This window comes from Nycticebus coucang, chromosome X (assembly GCF_027406575.1).
Source record: "Nycticebus coucang isolate mNycCou1 chromosome X, mNycCou1.pri, whole genome shotgun sequence".
NCBI lineage: Eukaryota > Metazoa > Chordata > Mammalia > Primates > Lorisidae > Nycticebus > Nycticebus coucang.
In genome coordinates, this window is record NC_069804.1 from 81,303,253 (window position 1) to 81,322,195 (window position 18,943).

An 18,943-nucleotide genomic window follows, 5' to 3' on the forward strand; every position below is an offset into this window, starting at 1 on the left:
AAAATTGACTCAAGAGTTAAATCCAAGACATGAAACGATAAAAATCTTAGAAGAAAATGTGAGGAAAACTCTTGATGTTGGACTGGGGACAGATTTTTATGATGACTTCAGCAGCCATCACAACAACAAAAATTAACAAATGGGACTTAATGAAGCTGAAAACGTTCTGCACAGCTAAGGACACAAGTAAAGCAAAAAGACAACCTTCAGAATGGGAAATGATATTTGCAAGGCATCAGTCTGACAAAGGGTTGATAACTAGAATCTACAGAGAACTCAATCAACAAAAAAAGGATAAACAATCTCTTCTACTTCAGGGCAAGAGATATGAACAGAATCTTCTCTGACAGACGAATTGCTAACAAACATTTGAAAAAATGCTCATTGTCCCTGATCATCAGAGAAATGCAAATCAAAATTACCCTGAGATATTACCTAACCCTGGTGAGAGTACCCCACATCAGAAAGTCTCAAAGCTGCAAAGGCTGGCACGGATGTGGAGAGAAGGGAACACTTTTACACTACTGCTGGGACTACAAACTAATACAACTTTTTTGGAAGCAAGTATGGAGAATCCTCAAAGAACTCAAATTAGACCTCCCATTTGATCCTGCAATCCCATTATTAGGCATCTACTTAGAGGGAAAAAAAAATCATTTTATCACAAGGATATTTGCACTAGACTATTTATTGCAGCTCCATTTACAATCACCAAAATGTGGAAACAACCTAAATGCTCACCAACTCAGGAATGGATTAACAAGCTGTGGTATATGTATATTGTGGAATACTGTTCAGCCATTAAAAAAGATGGAGACTTTACATCTTTTGTATTAACCTAGATAGAGTTGGAACACATTCTTTTTAGTAAAGCATCACAAGAATGGAGAAGCAAGAATGCGATGTACTCAATTCTAATATGAAGACAGTAAATGATCTAATACAAGGTGGAAGTAGGGGAATGAGGGATCAGGGAGGGGAGGTGGGAATGGGATGTGAGGGTCACGGTGTATGGCACACCTCTTGGGGGCAGGACACAATTACAAGAGTGACTTTACCTACCCAACGCAATCAGTGTAACCTAAGTCTTGGAGTCAATGAATCCCAAACAATTAAAAAAAAAATGGAGAAAAAAAAGAAATACCAAAAATAACAAAAAAAATTATTGCACTAGAGACTCTCTATAATTTACATTCAGTATAGACGTATCTTTTTCCAGGTAGGATCAGATAAAAGTTGACTAAAACAGTTAAAAAGGCCGGGCACGGTGGCTCATGCCTGTAATCCTAGCATTCTGGGAGGCTGAGGTGGGTGGATTGCTTGAGTTTGGGAGTTTGAGACCAACCTGAGCAAGAGTGAGAGCCCATCTCTAAAAAAATAGCCAGGCATTGTGGCAGGCACCTGTAGTCCCAGCTAATTGGGAGGCTGAAAAAAAAATAAAACAGTTAAAATAATGATATGTGCATATGCCTGCACCTTGCAGGCAGCCCTGAAGTGGCTCAGGACACAGTGTACTTCCTTTGGCAGCAAAACACTAATAAGAAATGGTAGGTATCTGAGTACTCTATTTGAAACTGACCCAGGCCCTACCAGGCCTTCTGCAGTGAATTTAAATATATAAGAAACTAGATCTGACTCACAGAAGCAGGTATTTTCTATGAAGCCACATTACTTTCTTTTTCCAAGTTGCAAAGCCCAAAAGGACATAAAAGTCCCTGATTCAGAAAGCTTGGTTTTCTCTTTTCATTCTGTGGCTTGAAGGAGAGAGGGTTGCTCATTTTTTTCTCCTAGTGATTACTGCCTTTATTATTTCTTTTCACTGTCTTTATTTTGTACTTAAAAAAATAAAGCAAAAGCTAACAGGAGGCAGGCTGTTTTTCTATGTTTCTATGACTATGTAAAATTCATTACTAAAGCATTGGTTCCCTTTGCTCTATTGCCTAAGTAGTAAATTCTAGTAGTAAATTTTTTCAAGGACTTCCTTAGTCAATTCCATGTTATCGTAACCTGCATGTGCTGAAACTGTATGGGGTTTTATTCTGAAAAACAAAGTGTTGTTTTCTCTTGACTCAAGAGCATCTAAGAGTATCAAGTCCATGGTTGATTGTATGAACAATTGATTTGTGAACAACACATTGGTAGTTACTACCACAGTGGCTTTATTTCACTCAGTATATTGATAAATTCAGAGTTTTAAAAATCCTTCTCCCCTCTATGTATTCAGTACTACAAACATATCAAACAAGACGCCAAATGCTGAAGAAGGCCCAGCAGTCCTTATCAGATAGTATCGCTATTTAACATGTTAACACAAAACTTCAAAAGGGCTTTTCTTCTAACCCGAAGTAGCACCCAAGACTCTTTCACAGTATTTTCTCTGTGGAGAGATATCTAACTCTGGGTTGTCACTTTTCTTAGTGACAGCAGTATGAGCCCCCTTTTTGATTCTTTAACTTTTGGTTTTAAATCTATTCTCATCAATTCTCTACCTATTCAAAAATCAGTTTGCCACTTCTTTCAAGAACTAGCTCTAAAATTCATTTCTCCCAAAACTTCCATGATAAATTTCTCCCTACAACTAAGTCTTTTCAGATCATACATATATTCCATTGGTACTATACCTGGTGTTTTCTTTTCATTTTTACTCTTCAGTATCTGATTTGTTTCACTTAGCATAATGTTTTCAAAGTTAATTTATGTTGTGGTATCATTTTTTTATGGCAGAGTAATATTTCATTATATGGATATACAACATTTATCCATTATCAGATGTTAGACATTTGGGCTATTTTCATGTTTTTCCTATTGGAAGTAATGCTGCTAAGAACATTTATGTGCAAGTTTTTTTTTTTTTCCAAGTTTTTGTTTAAACACCTGTTTTCAATTCCTTGGGACATATATTAGAGAATGGAATTGCTGGGTCTATGTTTAAGACTGCCAAACTGTTTTCCATAGTGCTACACCATTTTCAATTCCCACTAATAATGTATGAGAATTTCTCACAGCTCCCAATACTGTTATTATACATCTTTTAAAACTGTAGACATCCTATGGTGTTGTTTTCTAATTGTTATAATTTTGTTAGTGCTTCTAGAATACATAATTCCCTTAAAGACAGAGAGATTTTCCAGAAAGTTGAAAAGGAATTTGTAAATGGTCTTGTTATATTCTTTGCCCTGTTATTTTACTGATAAAAAACTGTGGCCTAGAGAAGGTTAATCTGTCCAAATCAGTCAAGTTAGCAGAAAAACTAGCTGTAGAGCTCAGGTGTGTGCTTTCTGCAATATTAGGTCATCTTCTTCTATTTCACTTGCATCACCTCAGAATGCTTTATAACAGTGGTTATCAACATTCCTAATGCCTCGGCCCTTTAATACAGTTCCTGTGGGTTGCGACCCACAGGCTGAGAACTGCTGCTTTATAAAGTGACATATACACATGTATCTCTTAGTAAATTTCAAGACAATAAGCATAACAGCTTACATATGAGAAATTGACTCAAATAAAGAATCAAAAACAAAAGGTCATTTTCTTACTTCTTTGCATGATGCCACCCTCCAGACCAGTTAATTGCTACTTTGCACATTCCGTCAATCAGGCATTGGGCAGCTGTGATTGTAGCCCCTCCTACAGCTGCAGCATAGTCAAATATTCCTTCAGTGGCTGGGCAGTCATAACCTTAAGGTAAAAATTGGAAAAGCTTGTTAAGTGATTAACTGGAAAAAGAGGAGCAATAGGTAGAGGTGTGACAACATACCCTACTAAAAAGTCACTGTGCTGACATCAGCTCCAACCAAAACATTAACACCTCTAATTTGGAAAAATAATTTTTTAAAAGGTTAGAGTTAGAAAGGATACACCTTCACCATGAACTAGTCCTATCCTCCAGATGAGAAACCAAACCTGAGAGGTGATATGTCTTGTCAGTGGTCACACAGAGCCAGGCCTGGGACTCAGGTCCCGTGATCTCTACTCCAACGTCCTTCTACGAAATCATGCTGTTTCTCTAGACCAGTGGTTCTCAACCTTCCTAATGCTACAGCCCTTTAATATAGTTCCTGTGGGTCACGATCCACAGGTTGAGAACAGCTGCTCTAGACTATCCTATTGGTCACTTTTAGATTAAAATGCCATTGTTTAATCAAGAATAAGGTGAAAAACTTAGCCAGAATAGAAATCTGTACTCAAATTAAAAGGTCACAGGAGTGCTCGCTTTGGCAGCACATATACTAAAATTGGAACGATACAGAGAAGATTAGCATGGCCCCTGCGCAAGGATGACACGCAAATTCGTGAAGTGTTCCATATTTAAAAAAAAGGTCACAGGACAGCTAAATCTGCATATATACAGCCACACCAGATTTGAGTCCTGCCATTAGGGTCAAAGCAACTGAAAGGTATTTCTTCTACCTGACCCATCATTCAGTTTTACTCAACTCATATGGTTTGCTTGTTTAGTGAGTTATATGTTGCTAAGCCAAGCAATTAAGATTGACAGTTAATATTATTTCTTAAATAAAATGTATTAAAATCATTATGTAAGTTATAAAAAGGTTAGTACAATAATCTACAGATGGAGGCTGTCCATCTCCCATCACTGCCTGGTAATTACTTTACCTAGCCCATATTCTATGGAGTCTGGATGATCATCATCGCCTTCTTGGCTGACCTTCTGGAGATGCTGCAGATAGGCATCAGTGTGAAAGGTGGCCATCTCCTCCATGGAAGCCACTAGGGGCTTTACTATCCTAATAATAACAAAGGGATCAGAGAGAGGTTGAGTGAGTCAGACTCAGCACATGCCAGAAACTAGAAATAGGATCCAAGAGTCTGAGCAGAAAATACAACTCCCAGCTTCAAGTTCCAGTAGGCTGAAGCAATAAACACATTCTATTCCACTGCACTGGATAGTCTTTACTGCCTCACATCTGTGGTAATGAATACATTAATAAGGGGCAGGAGGATAGATTAACTCTTGAGTTTATAGGTAGATAAAAATGAGTAATTGTATTTAAGTTAAATAAATAGTCAAATATCACAAAGTACACCACTCTGTGAGTTACAACTTTCCTGACAAGTGAGTAGGAAGGGATATTTTCATTTGAATCAGTTGCTGGTTGGGTTATATAATCCTTTCAGCTATATCTTTATTTTAACAACCAACTGCATTATTATGCACTTTGAATTTGAAGTCAGATTGGTGTTGAAGAATTGGGTTGCTATCCTTAACCTTGTACTTTTTAGCTCTATTTCTGTAGCTTAGTTTTCTCATCTGGGACTTAAATTAAAATTAGATGATAACATATACAAAAATGCTTTGAAGATAACTATCATCATTATTAATATTAAAGTATAAAAAAACAGGCAACCCAAAATATAAAAAGTTTCTATACTTGGTCCCTACCATCTGCCTCTATAGGAAGAAGAGGCAAAATGGTTGGAATTGGGCTTCACTCAACTTACTTCTACACAAGGAGTGAATGAGGGAATAAAAGGAGTTAACCTAACAACAGGTCTCACCACCTCTAACCTCTAGCTGCCTATTCCCCTTTTCTTCTTCTCAACTTCACAGCTGCCATTTTACACCAGTCTTTGCTACTTAAAGGGTGGTCAGTGGCCCAGCAGCAGCAGCATCCCTTGGGAGTAGCATCAGCATCTCCTGGGAGCTTATTAGAAATGCAGAACCTCACCCTCACCTCAGACCTACTGAATCAGAATTTGTATTTTAACAAGACATTTTAAATAAAACAATGTATCTCAAGGTGATTCACATACATATTCAAGTTGAAGGAACACTGACCTAGGCAGAAGTGAGGGATTTTTTGTTTTTGTTGTTGTTTTGTTATTATTTTTGAGACAGGGTCTTGTTGTTATTGTTTTTGAGACAGGGTCTTGCTCTGTCACCTAGGGTAGAGTGTGGTGACATAATCATAGCTCACTGCAATCTCAAACTTCTGGCTCAAGAGATTCCCTTGCTTCAGTCTCCTGAGTAGCTGAGACTCCACCCAACTAATTATTTTTTGTAGAGATAGGAGTCTTGCTGTTACTCAGGCTGGTCTCAAACTCCTGGCCTTAAGAGATCCTCTCACCTTGGCCTCCCAAAGTGCTAGGATTACCAGTATGAGCCACTGTGTTCAGCCACGCAGTGGTTTTTTGTTTGCTGAATGGGAACATAGCCATGAATTTATCATAAATTAATATGAGTAACTATATAAGCTACTACTACCGCTAAGGTAGCCAGAAGAAATACTATGATCTAGTTTCAAAAATTAAATATATAGCCAAGATCCAAGGATTCTTGCTTCTTCTTTGAGAAAACACATCTACGTCATTAGAGGTGAAAAATGTGCCCATTAAAACAAAAATTTTACAATTTACTGGCCATATTTTGCAGCCTTACAAGCTCCCTCTTCTAGCACACATCCATTTATTTTGTTAAATGTTAAAGTTAAAAAACACTTACTGAAAACTACCCTTCTTAACAGCAAGGAAATTAGTTTTTCTTTGTTTTGATATTTTATCATAATTTTTTAAAAAAATGTTAAATAACTTTAATGGAAGGCATGTGCTATTATGTTTACCACGTGGGTTAAAAATGGTTGAAACACTTTCCTAAAAAAAGTTTTTAAGAAATGATTTTGTTAATAATTGGTATAAAATCCAAATGTCTATTATAATATTCTGGAAGCATACCAGTCTAGCTGGCATAGAAACTCACCTATTTGACCAGAAAGTGTTATAAGTAATCCTGTATATTGCAGGGTTATAATATTTGCTCTTTTAGTGACATCAAATACAGAAATGATAATAAATATCAAGCTCATGTTTTTGAAAGAAGCAGTTAGCTCTCCCTTGAGTTCTGGTTTGCTCTCAGCAGTTTGCTTTGGTCTTGACTTATCTCCAGGGTAACCCATTAAAGTTTGGTAGCAGTGGTGGGTTGTCTAAAAGTCTTAAGATAAGCTGGCCACCCTAGCCCAGTGGTCAGCCGGCTGGCTGGAATACTAGGGGCAGCGAGTTTGAGTCCCACCTGGGCCTGATAAACAAAACAAATAATAAAAAAAGAAGTCTTAGGATGAACCCACACCCTCAGATCTGGCTTAGAACAAAACAAAAATACCTCCCAGCTGTACGCAGTTTTCTATTAGTTAGGTTTTAGCACTCAGAATCTCCACAGTGCACCTATCCCAGGGATACTTCTCCTATTTCTAACTGCTTCCTGCACATTTTTTAAAAAGTGTTCTTAATTCTTCGATAGCTTTCATGGGGTTACAGGCAAATTATAAACATTGTGAATAATCTCACACAAAAAGCTTTTTTTTTTAATTTTAAAAAAGGACCAGTTTCCCCCAATTAGCCCCAAGGTGAAGCGAGATAGTAAGGCTATGAACACTTAGCTTCGGGGCTATGAAAGGCAACTTACCTCATTTGTTTATGTAGCGCATATGCTTCAATCAAAGAATGTACCATACTGGCCTAAAAACATCAGCATAAAAAAAGCAAAAAATAGTGTCTTAAAAGTTTAACTTAGCAAAATCCAGTCCACTTCATCCTGAACAAAGGAACTAACTCAACTCTGTATCCTCTCCCTTCTGTTACTAAACAGTTACGACAGACTTTAAACAATACAGATACAAAGTATCAAAATCACTAAGGCGAAAGTTCCGGGGCCTTAGGCGCTGGAACACTTTCCCTCTCAAGCTTATTTTCTCCAGACTTCAGCGATCAATACCCTAGTGGTAGAAACTTCATTCCCGCTCCTCCCCGCCCCCGGCCCCGGCCCCGGCCCCGGCCCCTACCTGTCCATCGGGAGCCCCGCGGAGACTCACTGTATTCTCAGAAACGGTAAGGAACATGTCCTTCTTATATAGCTTTAGTTATCTAATACAGCTGTCCACGTTTCTGATGACTTCTCCCAGCCCAGGATCCTCTTCGCTTCCTAATTAATGCCCTCCCATCCACCATCCCCACCCTACCCCCAACCCCAAAACCCACAGTTTTTCATCCCTATCTCTCTTACCCGTTTGGGGACCTTGGCTAGGGAGTCACACATGCGGACATACTCCGGACTGTAGATATAAACCGGGGGCAGTGACTGCCCACGGTCCGCCGGTTCCTCCGGCTCCTCCATCTTTCACTTCCAACCGTTTCGGAGCCACCGTCCAAATCGGGTTTTTTTCGGACTCAGCCCGGGTTTCAGTTCCTGCTCCTCTGATCCGCTGCAGCGGTGCTCCCTGGTCAACATTCCCTCCTGTTCGTGAGATCGCTGGGGACACTGTCCTCGCTCCCCATCCAACTATAGGAATGGATGCTCCTTCCTAGGCCACAACCCTTTCGGAACCCCTTCGTTTAGTGACAATTAACAAAAGGGGTGAGGCAGGTAATAAAAGTCTAAATAGCCGCCAGTTAGGATCGATTTTTCATGATAAATAAGTACGGTAGAAACTAACCATCCTTGTTGCCCTACGGGGCCATTTGCGATGAAGTCATACGAACTTCAGAGCATGCTGGGAGATGTAGTATACAGAGGTTTGAACAGCGGAAGAGACGGGGATTACTAAATTAGCTGCGATTTTTAGTTTTAGCGCTAAAAAAAAGGCAGCCTCAACTCTTTATGAATTGTTTTAATCTGTAAATACATTCATTTAAATATTTAAACACAGATACAATGATATGGCCACCTAGAACCCACTACCACCCAACTACATCAGCTAAAGATTTTTTTTTTGGTGGCGTTGGGGTTGGGGGTGGAATGGCATAAATGATTTGAAAAGTCTACACAGTAAATTCTGTGTGCAACTTTAGTTCTCTTCTTGTCATCACTATCCATGTCCACGTAGATTTAATAATCTCAATAATTTACTCTGGCAAATGCGATATCATTTTCTTAAGAGACTGGCTGCTAATGTAGAAATTGCTAGATCCCAATCAAACAATGATGTCAAATGTACTCCTTGAACATTCATGTGGTAGGAAGGATACAAGCATATACTTTAAGTGGTGTTTGGAAACTGTTGCTCTTTTTTCTTCCTGTTGTTTTTGTAGTTAAACGGAGATTAGGGAAATATTTTAGGTTTAATGTGAAGGTCCACATTAAAGGCTATCCCGAGAAGTTTTAGAATTACCATCAACATTTCCAGGTTCCTGAAGGCCTCTATGATGATCTGATATGAACTTCCCCATACTCAGGCCCTCGAATCGCACACCAGCCTGAACTGACTTTCTAACACTCCTGAGACAATCCATTATCCTCACTGTCTTTAAAAATTTAACTCACTTTTTCCACTTTAAACATTTATTGAGCATTGTGACATGCACTTTGGGTATATTATCTTTTTTCATCCTTGCAACACTCCTATGGAGGCAGTTTTAATATGCTCATTTTTACAGGTGCAGTTTAGAGACAGAAAATATCTGTTCAGAGTCACATATCTAACAAGCAGGAAGCAGGAATTCAAAATCAAGTCAGCCTGACACTGAAGCCTTGGAACCTTCTCCTTATTGTATAAACTTGATTCATCAAGGATGACTTTGTGTTATTTATTACTTCGTTCACTCTCTATTTTGAATCCCCTCAATACTTTAATATTCTGGAAAAAAATTTTTAGTTTTGTGTTCTCTAACTAAAATATAAATAAGCTCATTCTTCTTTTATATCTTCCCATAGCAACTAGTTAAATGCTATGCAATCATTCAGTCATTCATCAAACCTTTATCTGCCATCAACTAAGTATACAGTGCAGCTGAAGATTCAGTGATGAATTGCAATCAAACCTCTTCTCACAAGGAATTTGTATTCTCCAAGAGAAATAGGCAATGCAAGGTCAAATAATGAATATGGGATGCTTAGCCTACTTAATAGTAGGCATTGAGTACTTACTAATTGGTATTTAATACATGATGACTAGGATTCTTATTTGGTGGCATTTGAGATGGACAGGATGTTGCTTGCTAAAGATGGGAGCCAGGCAAGGGCATTCTGACTAGAATGAAGACGAGAAGCAAAACCACAAAAGAGAAAATTTCTAGTCTAGTTTAGCTGAAGGGGTCAGATAAAGAAGGGCTTTGGATAGCAGGTCGAAGAGAATAGATTTAATTCTGTGAGAAATGGGGAGACATTTAGATAGAAGTATTAAGAAAAAAAAATTTCTACAGAAGCAGGTGTAGGATAGATTAGTTATTGAAAGACTAGAGGTGGTTAGAGTGCTGCAATAGTTCAGATAAGAAGTGATGATGATTTTAAACTAGGGTGAGGGCAATGGGAACAAAGAGGGAAACAATGCATAGGGCTGGTTCAACAGGAGTTTCTTGCTACTTGAATATTAGTAAGAGGGAGTAAGAGAGTTGTTGAAAACTCTTAAAAGTCTTGGTAAGAGAAGGCTAATAGTACCAGTGTAAGAAAGAGGGAAATCAGGAGGAACTCATAAAGTAGGGAAGAATGGACATAGGAGTCTGATCTAAAGAGTTCTAAAAAGTGTTCTTTCAGAAATCAATGGGTTAAAAAAAATTGCAGTGAGACACACACACACACACACACACACACACACACACACACAACTTTTCCATATAAAGAGGAGATAGGTGAAGTTCTAAGAGTGGCTGAGATAGCCAAAGCAGCATGGTTTTCTCCACTGGAATGTCTACTAGCCATATACAACTTGACATTTTAAAAACAAAACTCCTGTGCCTGGGTCTCATTCTGGGGGCAGGGTTCTTTAAGACCTGTGGAGCTGGCAGCAATCGACTGAAGAAAAATAAAGTTAAAAGCAGTGAGAGATAAAAAGGACACACAGAACAGAGTTTTCAAAAGTGAGAACACAGAGGACCACCACTAGTTTGTGGGGTTCCAGTGAATGGCCCTGAGTGTTTGTTCCACTCAACTTTCATTGAAGGCTATTATTTCATTTAGCCCAGAGGGTAAGCTGAGGAAGAGAACAAAATTGTCAGCAGTGTCTCTGAGTAAGTATGTTAGTTCTTATTCTGTCTATAATCATTAACTTTAAGGGTCTGAGCAGCCTTGAGAAATCCAAAACCTGAACCTTGTTTTGGGGGCAGCCTTCTGTCTGTGGTCAAACACACAGATTCCTTGGAGAAGGTTAATCCCTACTAGTTCACCATGGTGCAGATATGATGGTATCAGGCTCCTCCGAAGAATCAGTGGAATGGAAGAATTTTCCTCTGATCTCCACCCCAGAGGCATCTTCCTCTGTTGATTAGGGTACAAGCCCCCCTCTGCCCATATTTCAGGGCTTGAGCTATTCCCTTGATCTCTTCCCTGGCCATAATAAAAATCCCCACAGTGAGTATTAGCTTTGACTGTTAACTGATCAGGGGATGGCCTGGTTGATTCACTCCCCAGGCTTTTGCACACAGCTTCCTTATACCGTCATTACTTCTTCAGAGTGTTTACAGACCCAGCAGGGGTGTTTGCAAGATGTATACCTTATAGCCCATGCTTCTAGCAAAAACAGGAACTCTCAGATAAGTAATTTAGCTGCTGGTTTAAAAGTAAACTAGATAAACTGTTTTTATTCTGCCTTGCTCAGCTTATTTCTCTGATTTTCCCTTTTTCTGGGGGTGAATTCCCTTGACAAGAATGGGGTCTTCAGTTGCCACTCTGCCCGTACTCCTGATTTCCCCATCCAAGTCCTTTCCACCCCTTTCTCTCATTTTATAGCTCAGTAAAGATACCAATATCTATCTAGTAGCCTAAGCCAGAAACCTATGAGTTATTTGTATTTCCTCCTTTTCCTTCACCTGCAGAACCAATTAATCAGCAATTTCCATAGTTCCACCTCCAGGACATGTCTTAAACACACTCACTTCTCTCCCTCTTCACTGCCACCACCCTAGTCTGAGCTATATTATCTCCTGCCTGGACTTTCTGCAATATCTTTCTGGTCCATACTTCTACTCTTGCTGCCCTACTACATATTCTCTTTACAGTCACCAGAATAAATCAAATTATGTCACTATAACCTGCCCCACACCATAGTGAGAATCCCTGATCTAGGAAAAAAAGAGAAATTTTTGGAAATGCTTGTTTGGAGGAGAAAAAGATGTCAGAAAGGAGACAAAAAAGGAATCAGTGGGTTAGATTGAATCTGTATAGTTTCACAAAAGTCAGGGAAGAAAAGAATTTTATGAAAGAAAAGATAATAAAAATGCCAGGTATTGCAAAAGAGTAAAAGACACCTTTTGGCATTAGAAGCTTATTGATGCCCTATGAAAAAATAGGATGTATGGGAGGAAGCCAGATTTCAAGGGGTTAAAACGTGAAGCCAACACAGTTAAGTGTAGCTTTCTCTTTGAAGAAATATGATTTTGAAAGGAAGGAGTTAGTTTATCAGCTTGAGGGAACTTCAGAGCCCAGATTTTTTTTTTTAAGGATAAGACAGAACTATACATGTTTAAAGACAGAAGGGAAGGAGTCTGTGGGGCTACAGGAGTTGAATGAAAGATGAGATCCTGAGGGATGGCTATATAAGGAGGATTGGGACTTATCCTGGGCCTTTAAGGATGGGTACAGGTCAGGATACAGACTGGTCAACTGACACCTTAAATTCTGGACCCTAATCGGACGACACGAAAATGGAATGTTTTATCTAGCAACAGATAATGAATACTTCTAAACTGGAAACAGTATCTTAGCATGACACACAATGTGGAAAAAGGATTCAACCATGCAAAAAGACAAATTGTTGTACAATTTGTTACACTGGGAATTGGCAATGTATTCCTACAGCAAATCTCAAATAGAGGCTGGGTGCTTGCTCTATGATTAATCCAGAGCTAAAATCATGTCACAGTTCCCTAACCTCAATTTCCTACATGTTTAATACCCATATGTTTCTTAAATTGGGAAGACAACCCTTTCCAAAGCTTTGGATTTGCAGTAGGTAGACTTGAGGTCAGTAGGTTGAATCCTGGCTCTAAAACTGGCTAGGGTGGTGACCTGGGCAAATTACTTGACTCATTTTCCTCAACCATTATTGATAAAGACAACATTTGAACCAGCAAGGTCATCTTGGGGTGTGCCACTTCTTTTGGTAATCTCCCCTGCTTTTCCCTCAAAGGGAAAGCAAATACATCACAAAGGCACTACCCCTTTGACTACCTTCTTTGCTCAATTTGCAGTCTTGTCACTGAAGCTTCAGCTGTATTCAACAGACTGACTCTTGTTTTCACACACCCCCAATAAATTTTCCTTAGAAAGTATAGTTATAAAGAATGTGGACTCTAGAGTCAGACTGCATGGATTTGGATTCGGCTCTACCACTTATTAGCTGATTGATTTGGGGCAATTGGCTTAAACCCTCACTGCCACAGTTTCCTTACCTGTGAGATGGAGAAGCCAATACTATCTACCTCATATGGCAATTGTGAAGATAAGATGGCCCATGACAATTACCTATATAACAATGTCTGGCATGTGGTAAGCACTGAAATATTTTGATCATTTGTTTTAAGAACCATTATGCCAAGTATCCCCCAATTTGTGGGGATAAAGTCTCTTCCACTGCTATCCTTACTCCCATACTGCTATTAGGCATAACCTTAAAAAAATCAGACTTTTGCTAAATATAGTCTGACCATATCATCCACATTGGGACACTTTTGAGAGTGACAGAAAGAGCTATTGATAATTATGTAAGGAAAACAGGCATAAACAGGGGCTGTCCTAGACAAACAAAGACCTGGGGCCAAATTAAATACAAAATAAAGACTATATTTAGAAAGTACTATATTTATCTCCACTGAATTAGTATAGATACTAAGTACAGTAAAACATATGTAAGTTGACCACCTGAGGAACTGTAACAAACTGGTAAACATACAGAGGTGATCAACAATAGGAACTAGGCCTATTGTACTGATATGTACATGTGCTACATGTGTGCTCTATGCAAGTTAGGTCAAACTTAAGGAGGTGGTCAATGTAGGGACATGGTCAACCATGGAGATTCTACTGTATTTGGTAAGTGCAAGAAGGGATGGTAGAGGTTTTGTGAGCAGTATCTAAGAATGACAACTTTTGCCCTATTAATTGCATAAGATTCCCAGAATGTAGTAAAACTTAATTAACTAAGGTGGGACCATCATCCTCACTGATAAACTCTCTCTCATTATAGAAAAGGCTAATGAATACTATAAACAAGATTCTGCCAAATATTTATATTACTTAGGAGAGCAAATTGTTCTTAAGTGCCCTCCAGTAGAGGATAAGTACCATTTGTACACAACTGAAATGCTGAGTAGTAATCTGTTTTATTCACTCATCAGAACAGGTTCTTTATAGATGGCAATATACCCATTTGAATTTAGTGAGCCTAGTTTGCATGAGTACACATTTGAATGAGACAACTTTATTTCTTTACATATATTATCTAACATACCATATGATGTATATGTAACATACAATATGTATATTAATATTATTCTACTTTTATCCAGTTAATGAGCTTTGACTGTATAACTAAATGGAACATGCAGAATAAAGCCAGGAAATAAACTCCAATCACAAAAATGCATATGAAGCACATTGCACATTGGCACCAGACATGATCTAATTTGAAATTCTTATTTTTTCTACTTTCAAAACGTAAGTGCTTTTCTTTTTTTAAAAAAAGTATCACACACTTAAAATGAACAAAATACAAGTAAAGTTTTCTAAAAAGTTGCTTTAAAAGTTAAATACACCACTGTATGGGAATCATAGTGACAAACAATTTAGGAAACCCAGATAAATGCAAATGAGTGAGGAAAGGAGTGGTGGCTTTCACCTGTGGTTCTCTAAATGTACTCCCTGTGACTGGCATACACTTACAGCTGATGAAAAGACAGTTTCAGAACAGGTTGTAAATTTTCATTTACAGAAAACACTTATATAGTGACCAGAAAATCATGTGTGGCTCCATTTGATCCAAGAGATTTAAAATTTAAAAAGGCTGTCCACCTTCTCTTTGTTCCTACCACCTGTATTTTATCACCCTCCTGTGCTTACTTAGTGTACTCATAAATTTGTCAGTAGTTCTATAAGAATTATTTAGAAAGTCTCTCATCCCAATACTGTCTTAGATTAAAAACCTTAGAAATCTGAGTCAAAGTTGGGTATTGAAGTAGGAAGTTATCTGAATGACTCAGTCCCCTCTGGGAAATTAGCAGGGTATCTACACACAATTTAGGAGAAGGAAAGTTAGGGGAAACATTTATTAAGCAAGGCTACCTATACATGGGACCAGGGAAGAGGACTGAAGGCATTTTTCCATTATCTTTTGTGTGTCAATCTGAGGCTACAGTCACAACACCTCCTCTTACATGAAACATTCCTATTTAAATACTTTAGTCCATCAAATGTGCATACAGAAAGGTGAAAACTACTTATATTGGGCAGCGCCTGTGGCTCAACAGAGTAGGGCATCAGCCCCATATGCTGGAGGTGGCAGGTTCAAACCAAGCCCCGGCCAAAAACTGCAAAAAAAAAAAAAAAAAACCCTACTTATATTCAGAGAAATTCTCATGTATGCTTAAACATACACAAGTATGTGCAGTTATGAGAAATAGATAATATGCCCATGGATCCCAAGATATATATACTTGATTTAGGAGGTCAAAATGTATGTGAAAGAGTTTATGAACAGATGGGCCTTGGCAGGGTGGTGGTGGAGAGGATGTGGTAGAAAATGAATAGGCGAGTGAGACAGACACCAAGATCACAGGAAAAGAATGCTTGGTGGAACAGCTATGGACTGAACTACGGAATTTCTCCTTTGCCAAAGATATAGTTCAATTATTCTCAGTTTTGTGGGTTAGCACACTTTTTATAGGCTGTCTTTGGGGAACTAACCCACTTTTGATTTCCTCTTTGTTCCCTATGAGTAAGACACAACCAGGAATCTTTTCTTCATTCCCTTCCTCTCTGAAATTGGGCTCCTAGCTCCATTTCTCTGGGTTATTCTTCGTTTTCTGTTGCAAATGCATCAAAGTACCAACAATCTTCATAAAATGTTATTTGAAGTGTTAATACAAATATATGTACATTGTGTTTGTATTTTTTAATTTTTTACCCAAGTGAGAGTAGGCATTATATGTGCAAATACAGAGAGTAGGTATTACATGTACAGATACAGAGAGGGCAATGATGGAGATAATTATTCTCCACAGAAACTATTTCACCACTCTTTGTAAGGCAATCTTTGAGTAAAGAAGGAAACTAAGATCTGGTACTCTTTTTTCCCAAGAAAAGACATTTAAAATAGATATTCCAATTTATAGAAACATAAAATCCAACAATTTAGGATTTACGTTCTTGAAACAATGTCCCAAAGTGATGTCCCATAAATTTATTTTAAACAATAAAACCACAATAAGAAAGACCAAACTTTAGGAATAAGTTGTTATTAACACCTGCTTCTAAACAGGAATTAGAAAACTGGATTGGTAACAGATCTAGAGAATAAAAACCACACACAAACTTCTACAAACCATGAAAGGATCAAAGCCAATAATGACAGGCCTGGTTGAGCATCTAGGTAAGGGCTCACTTCTTCTAAAGCAGTGTATTAGAAAAGTTCTTTTTTCTTTGGAGGGATGGGGGTGGTGGAGTGAAAGGATCAGGCAATAACAGTTCAGTTCCATGCATAATCAACCGAGGCAGGAACCAGCTGTCAAAAGGCTTCCAGCATCCAGGACCTAAAGCCCTCATTGCACAGCACAGATGCTGTTGGGGAGAAACTCCTGTACGTAGGTGGCAGCTGCTTTGGAAAGGTAGGTCATGGTTCCAAACCTGCCACTGGGTGCACTGTCATACAGAAGAGTACAGATACCAGATGCAGGATCCTTTGCCAACATGATATCATCTGCGCCGAGGGTTTTCTGTTTGTTTTTTAAGGGTGAAAGAACACAGGGGAAAGGAAAAATTACTAATTCTACTAAATGAAGTTCCGATTTGTATAATTCAGAGCATCCTCCCCAATGCCAATTAGTTGTGCCCTAGGCCATTTAACCAGGTAGAGACCAGGGTTATGCACAAAACGGTTAATATTACTTTCTATACATGCATTTTTCATTAGATTCCCTAAATCATACAGATCATTTTAAAATAATTTAGAATTTTCCCAATTGTAATAAATTTTTTGAAAGTTAAATATAATAGTTAAATGAGTCATACCTGTTAAATTCTAACACTTATAAATCACCCTAGTAAGACTTTGACTCATTCTAAGGCAGTGGTTCTCAACCTTCCTAATGCCGTGGCCCTTTAATACAGTTCCCGTTGGTTGTGACCCACAGGTTGAGAACTGCTGTTCTAAGGGCTATTGATTTCAATGTGTATTCTTTTATCTTGCATTTGATCATTCTTTCTTTTTAAGCCAACTTAATTAAAATACACCATGAACTTTCTGAAGCTAGGGTCCATGCCTAAAAGGAATCACATTTTCTGATACTTGGACAGACAATGATACAGAATATTTATAGTTAGAAATGTCCTAGAAAATCCTGGATAATTTTCTTTTGCATCCTCTCACAGTGGCTAATAGAATGAAGTACCTATTATACATTTTAGATTTTTCCTACTGATGACAGTGCATGTTATTTACCATATATGTTCCTACTCTTAAGTAGGCAACATTTGGAAAATTTTTCTTTATTTGAACGTTAAATACCTTTATTTAGAGATTATGGAAAATGAGTTAATTTTAACTGACATACAGGTTAATATGAAGATCTCAATTGCTAGATATGCAGATTGATTAATAGAAATGAACTTGTTCTAGCATGTATGGGCTCCATGCATCTTGCTAGACTGCTATGTTTCCTCCCATATAAAAACTTCCCCCATCATCTCTAACACTTTCACATTAAGTCCCTTTTACACCTCAATATGGTACATACACCAAAAACATCTAATACACTGACGGATGCTTCCTTTTGTGCCAGTATTTTTGAACTTTCTCTAGATTCAATGCAACTAAATACTATGAAGACTTTGCATTTTTTACCAGCTCTACTGAAGTCTTTTCCTCCAACTGGTCTGTTAGGATATCAACTTTGTGAGAATTAAATGAAAAGATGAACATGAATATGAAGCAAGCATCTACTATACTGTTCTGTCACCACCAGCATTGCCTATGCTTTAACTCCTGTGGTAGTGTATTAGACATGTGGTTGCTACAAGTTAGTAAGAATACAGCAGTTGCCAAAAAATGTGTACACTTTTTAAGAAAGAAAAAAACTCCACTGAAGGTGGCGCCTGTAGCTCAAGTGGTTAAGGTGTCAGCCACATACAACAGAGCTGGCAGGTTCGAATCTGGCACGGGCCTGCCAAACAATGACAACTACAACCAAAAAATAGCTGGGTGTTGTGGTGGGCACCTGTAGTCCCAGCTACTCGGGAGGCTGAGGCAAGAGAATTGCTTAAACCCAGGAATTGGAGGTTGCTGTGAGCTGTGACGCCATGGCACTCTACCCAAGGCAATAGCTTGAGGCTCTGTCTCAAAAAACAAACAAACAAATAAACAAATAAACTGTACTGAAATTGTAATACTCAACTTATACCGATAAGATGAATACAAATCATGTTTGACTTTTGCAGTTATAAGAGGTGCTCAAAGTGGTTACCATCAGCTTCCAGATACTTCTGATTATGATAAACTACTGCTTGAGTAACGTTGACCAAGAGTGTCTACTTGAATCATTGTACATGCCATTTCAATTTCTTCCTAAAGTTCTGCCAGGGTAGTTAAATTTATATAGTACACCACATTGCGTAAGGCCCTCATAGGCGTTAAAATCAAGGGGTGTTAAAAGTCAGGAGAACGTGGGGGAAACTCAACCACACCTCTTCGTCCTATCCATTGTCTTTGCAAATTCTCATCAAGGTGAGCTCTCTTGTCTTGGTGGAAGTGCAGTGGGGTACCATCTTGTTGGAAGTAAAATGTATCAT

At 38.4% G+C, this 18,943-nt stretch overlaps 2 protein-coding genes and 1 non-coding gene across 6 annotated transcripts in view; 1 reads left to right on the forward strand and 2 right to left on the reverse strand.

Annotated features, from left to right (window-relative positions):
• The window catches only part of HDAC8 (histone deacetylase 8), a 418,507-nt gene extending 410,068 nt beyond the window's left edge, over positions 1 to 8,439 (reverse strand). The window contains exons 1-4 of one of the 3 annotated variants that reach the window (XM_053579625.1): positions 8,018 to 8,435; positions 7,421 to 7,473; positions 4,618 to 4,748; positions 3,537 to 3,678 (exon numbers count right to left, since the gene is read on the reverse strand). In XM_053579625.1, the coding sequence (XP_053435600.1) occupies positions 3,537 to 3,678; positions 4,618 to 4,748; positions 7,421 to 7,473; positions 8,018 to 8,128 (437 nt within the window). In that variant the 5' untranslated portion in view covers positions 8,129 to 8,435. Of the gene's footprint in view, positions 1 to 3,536; positions 3,679 to 4,617; positions 4,749 to 7,420; positions 7,474 to 7,796; positions 7,867 to 8,017 lie in introns of those variants that run through there. The other 2 variants (XM_053579623.1, XM_053579624.1) reach the window with 2 other exon arrangements.
• LOC128578628 (U6 spliceosomal RNA) lies at positions 4,206 to 4,312 on the forward strand. The gene has a single exon (XR_008377767.1). It is a non-coding gene; the product is annotated as a U6 spliceosomal RNA (small nuclear RNA).
• A 7,940-nt stretch (positions 8,440 to 16,379) lies between the features above and the next one.
• PHKA1 (phosphorylase kinase regulatory subunit alpha 1) overlaps positions 16,380 to 18,943 on the reverse strand; it is a 397,078-nt gene continuing 394,514 nt past the window's right edge. For both annotated transcript variants that reach the window (XM_053580169.1, XM_053580168.1), the window contains one exon: positions 16,380 to 16,872. In XM_053580169.1, coding sequence (XP_053436144.1) covers positions 16,699 to 16,872 — 174 coding nt within the window. In that variant the 3' untranslated portion in view covers positions 16,380 to 16,698. The remainder of the gene's footprint in view (positions 16,873 to 18,943) is intronic.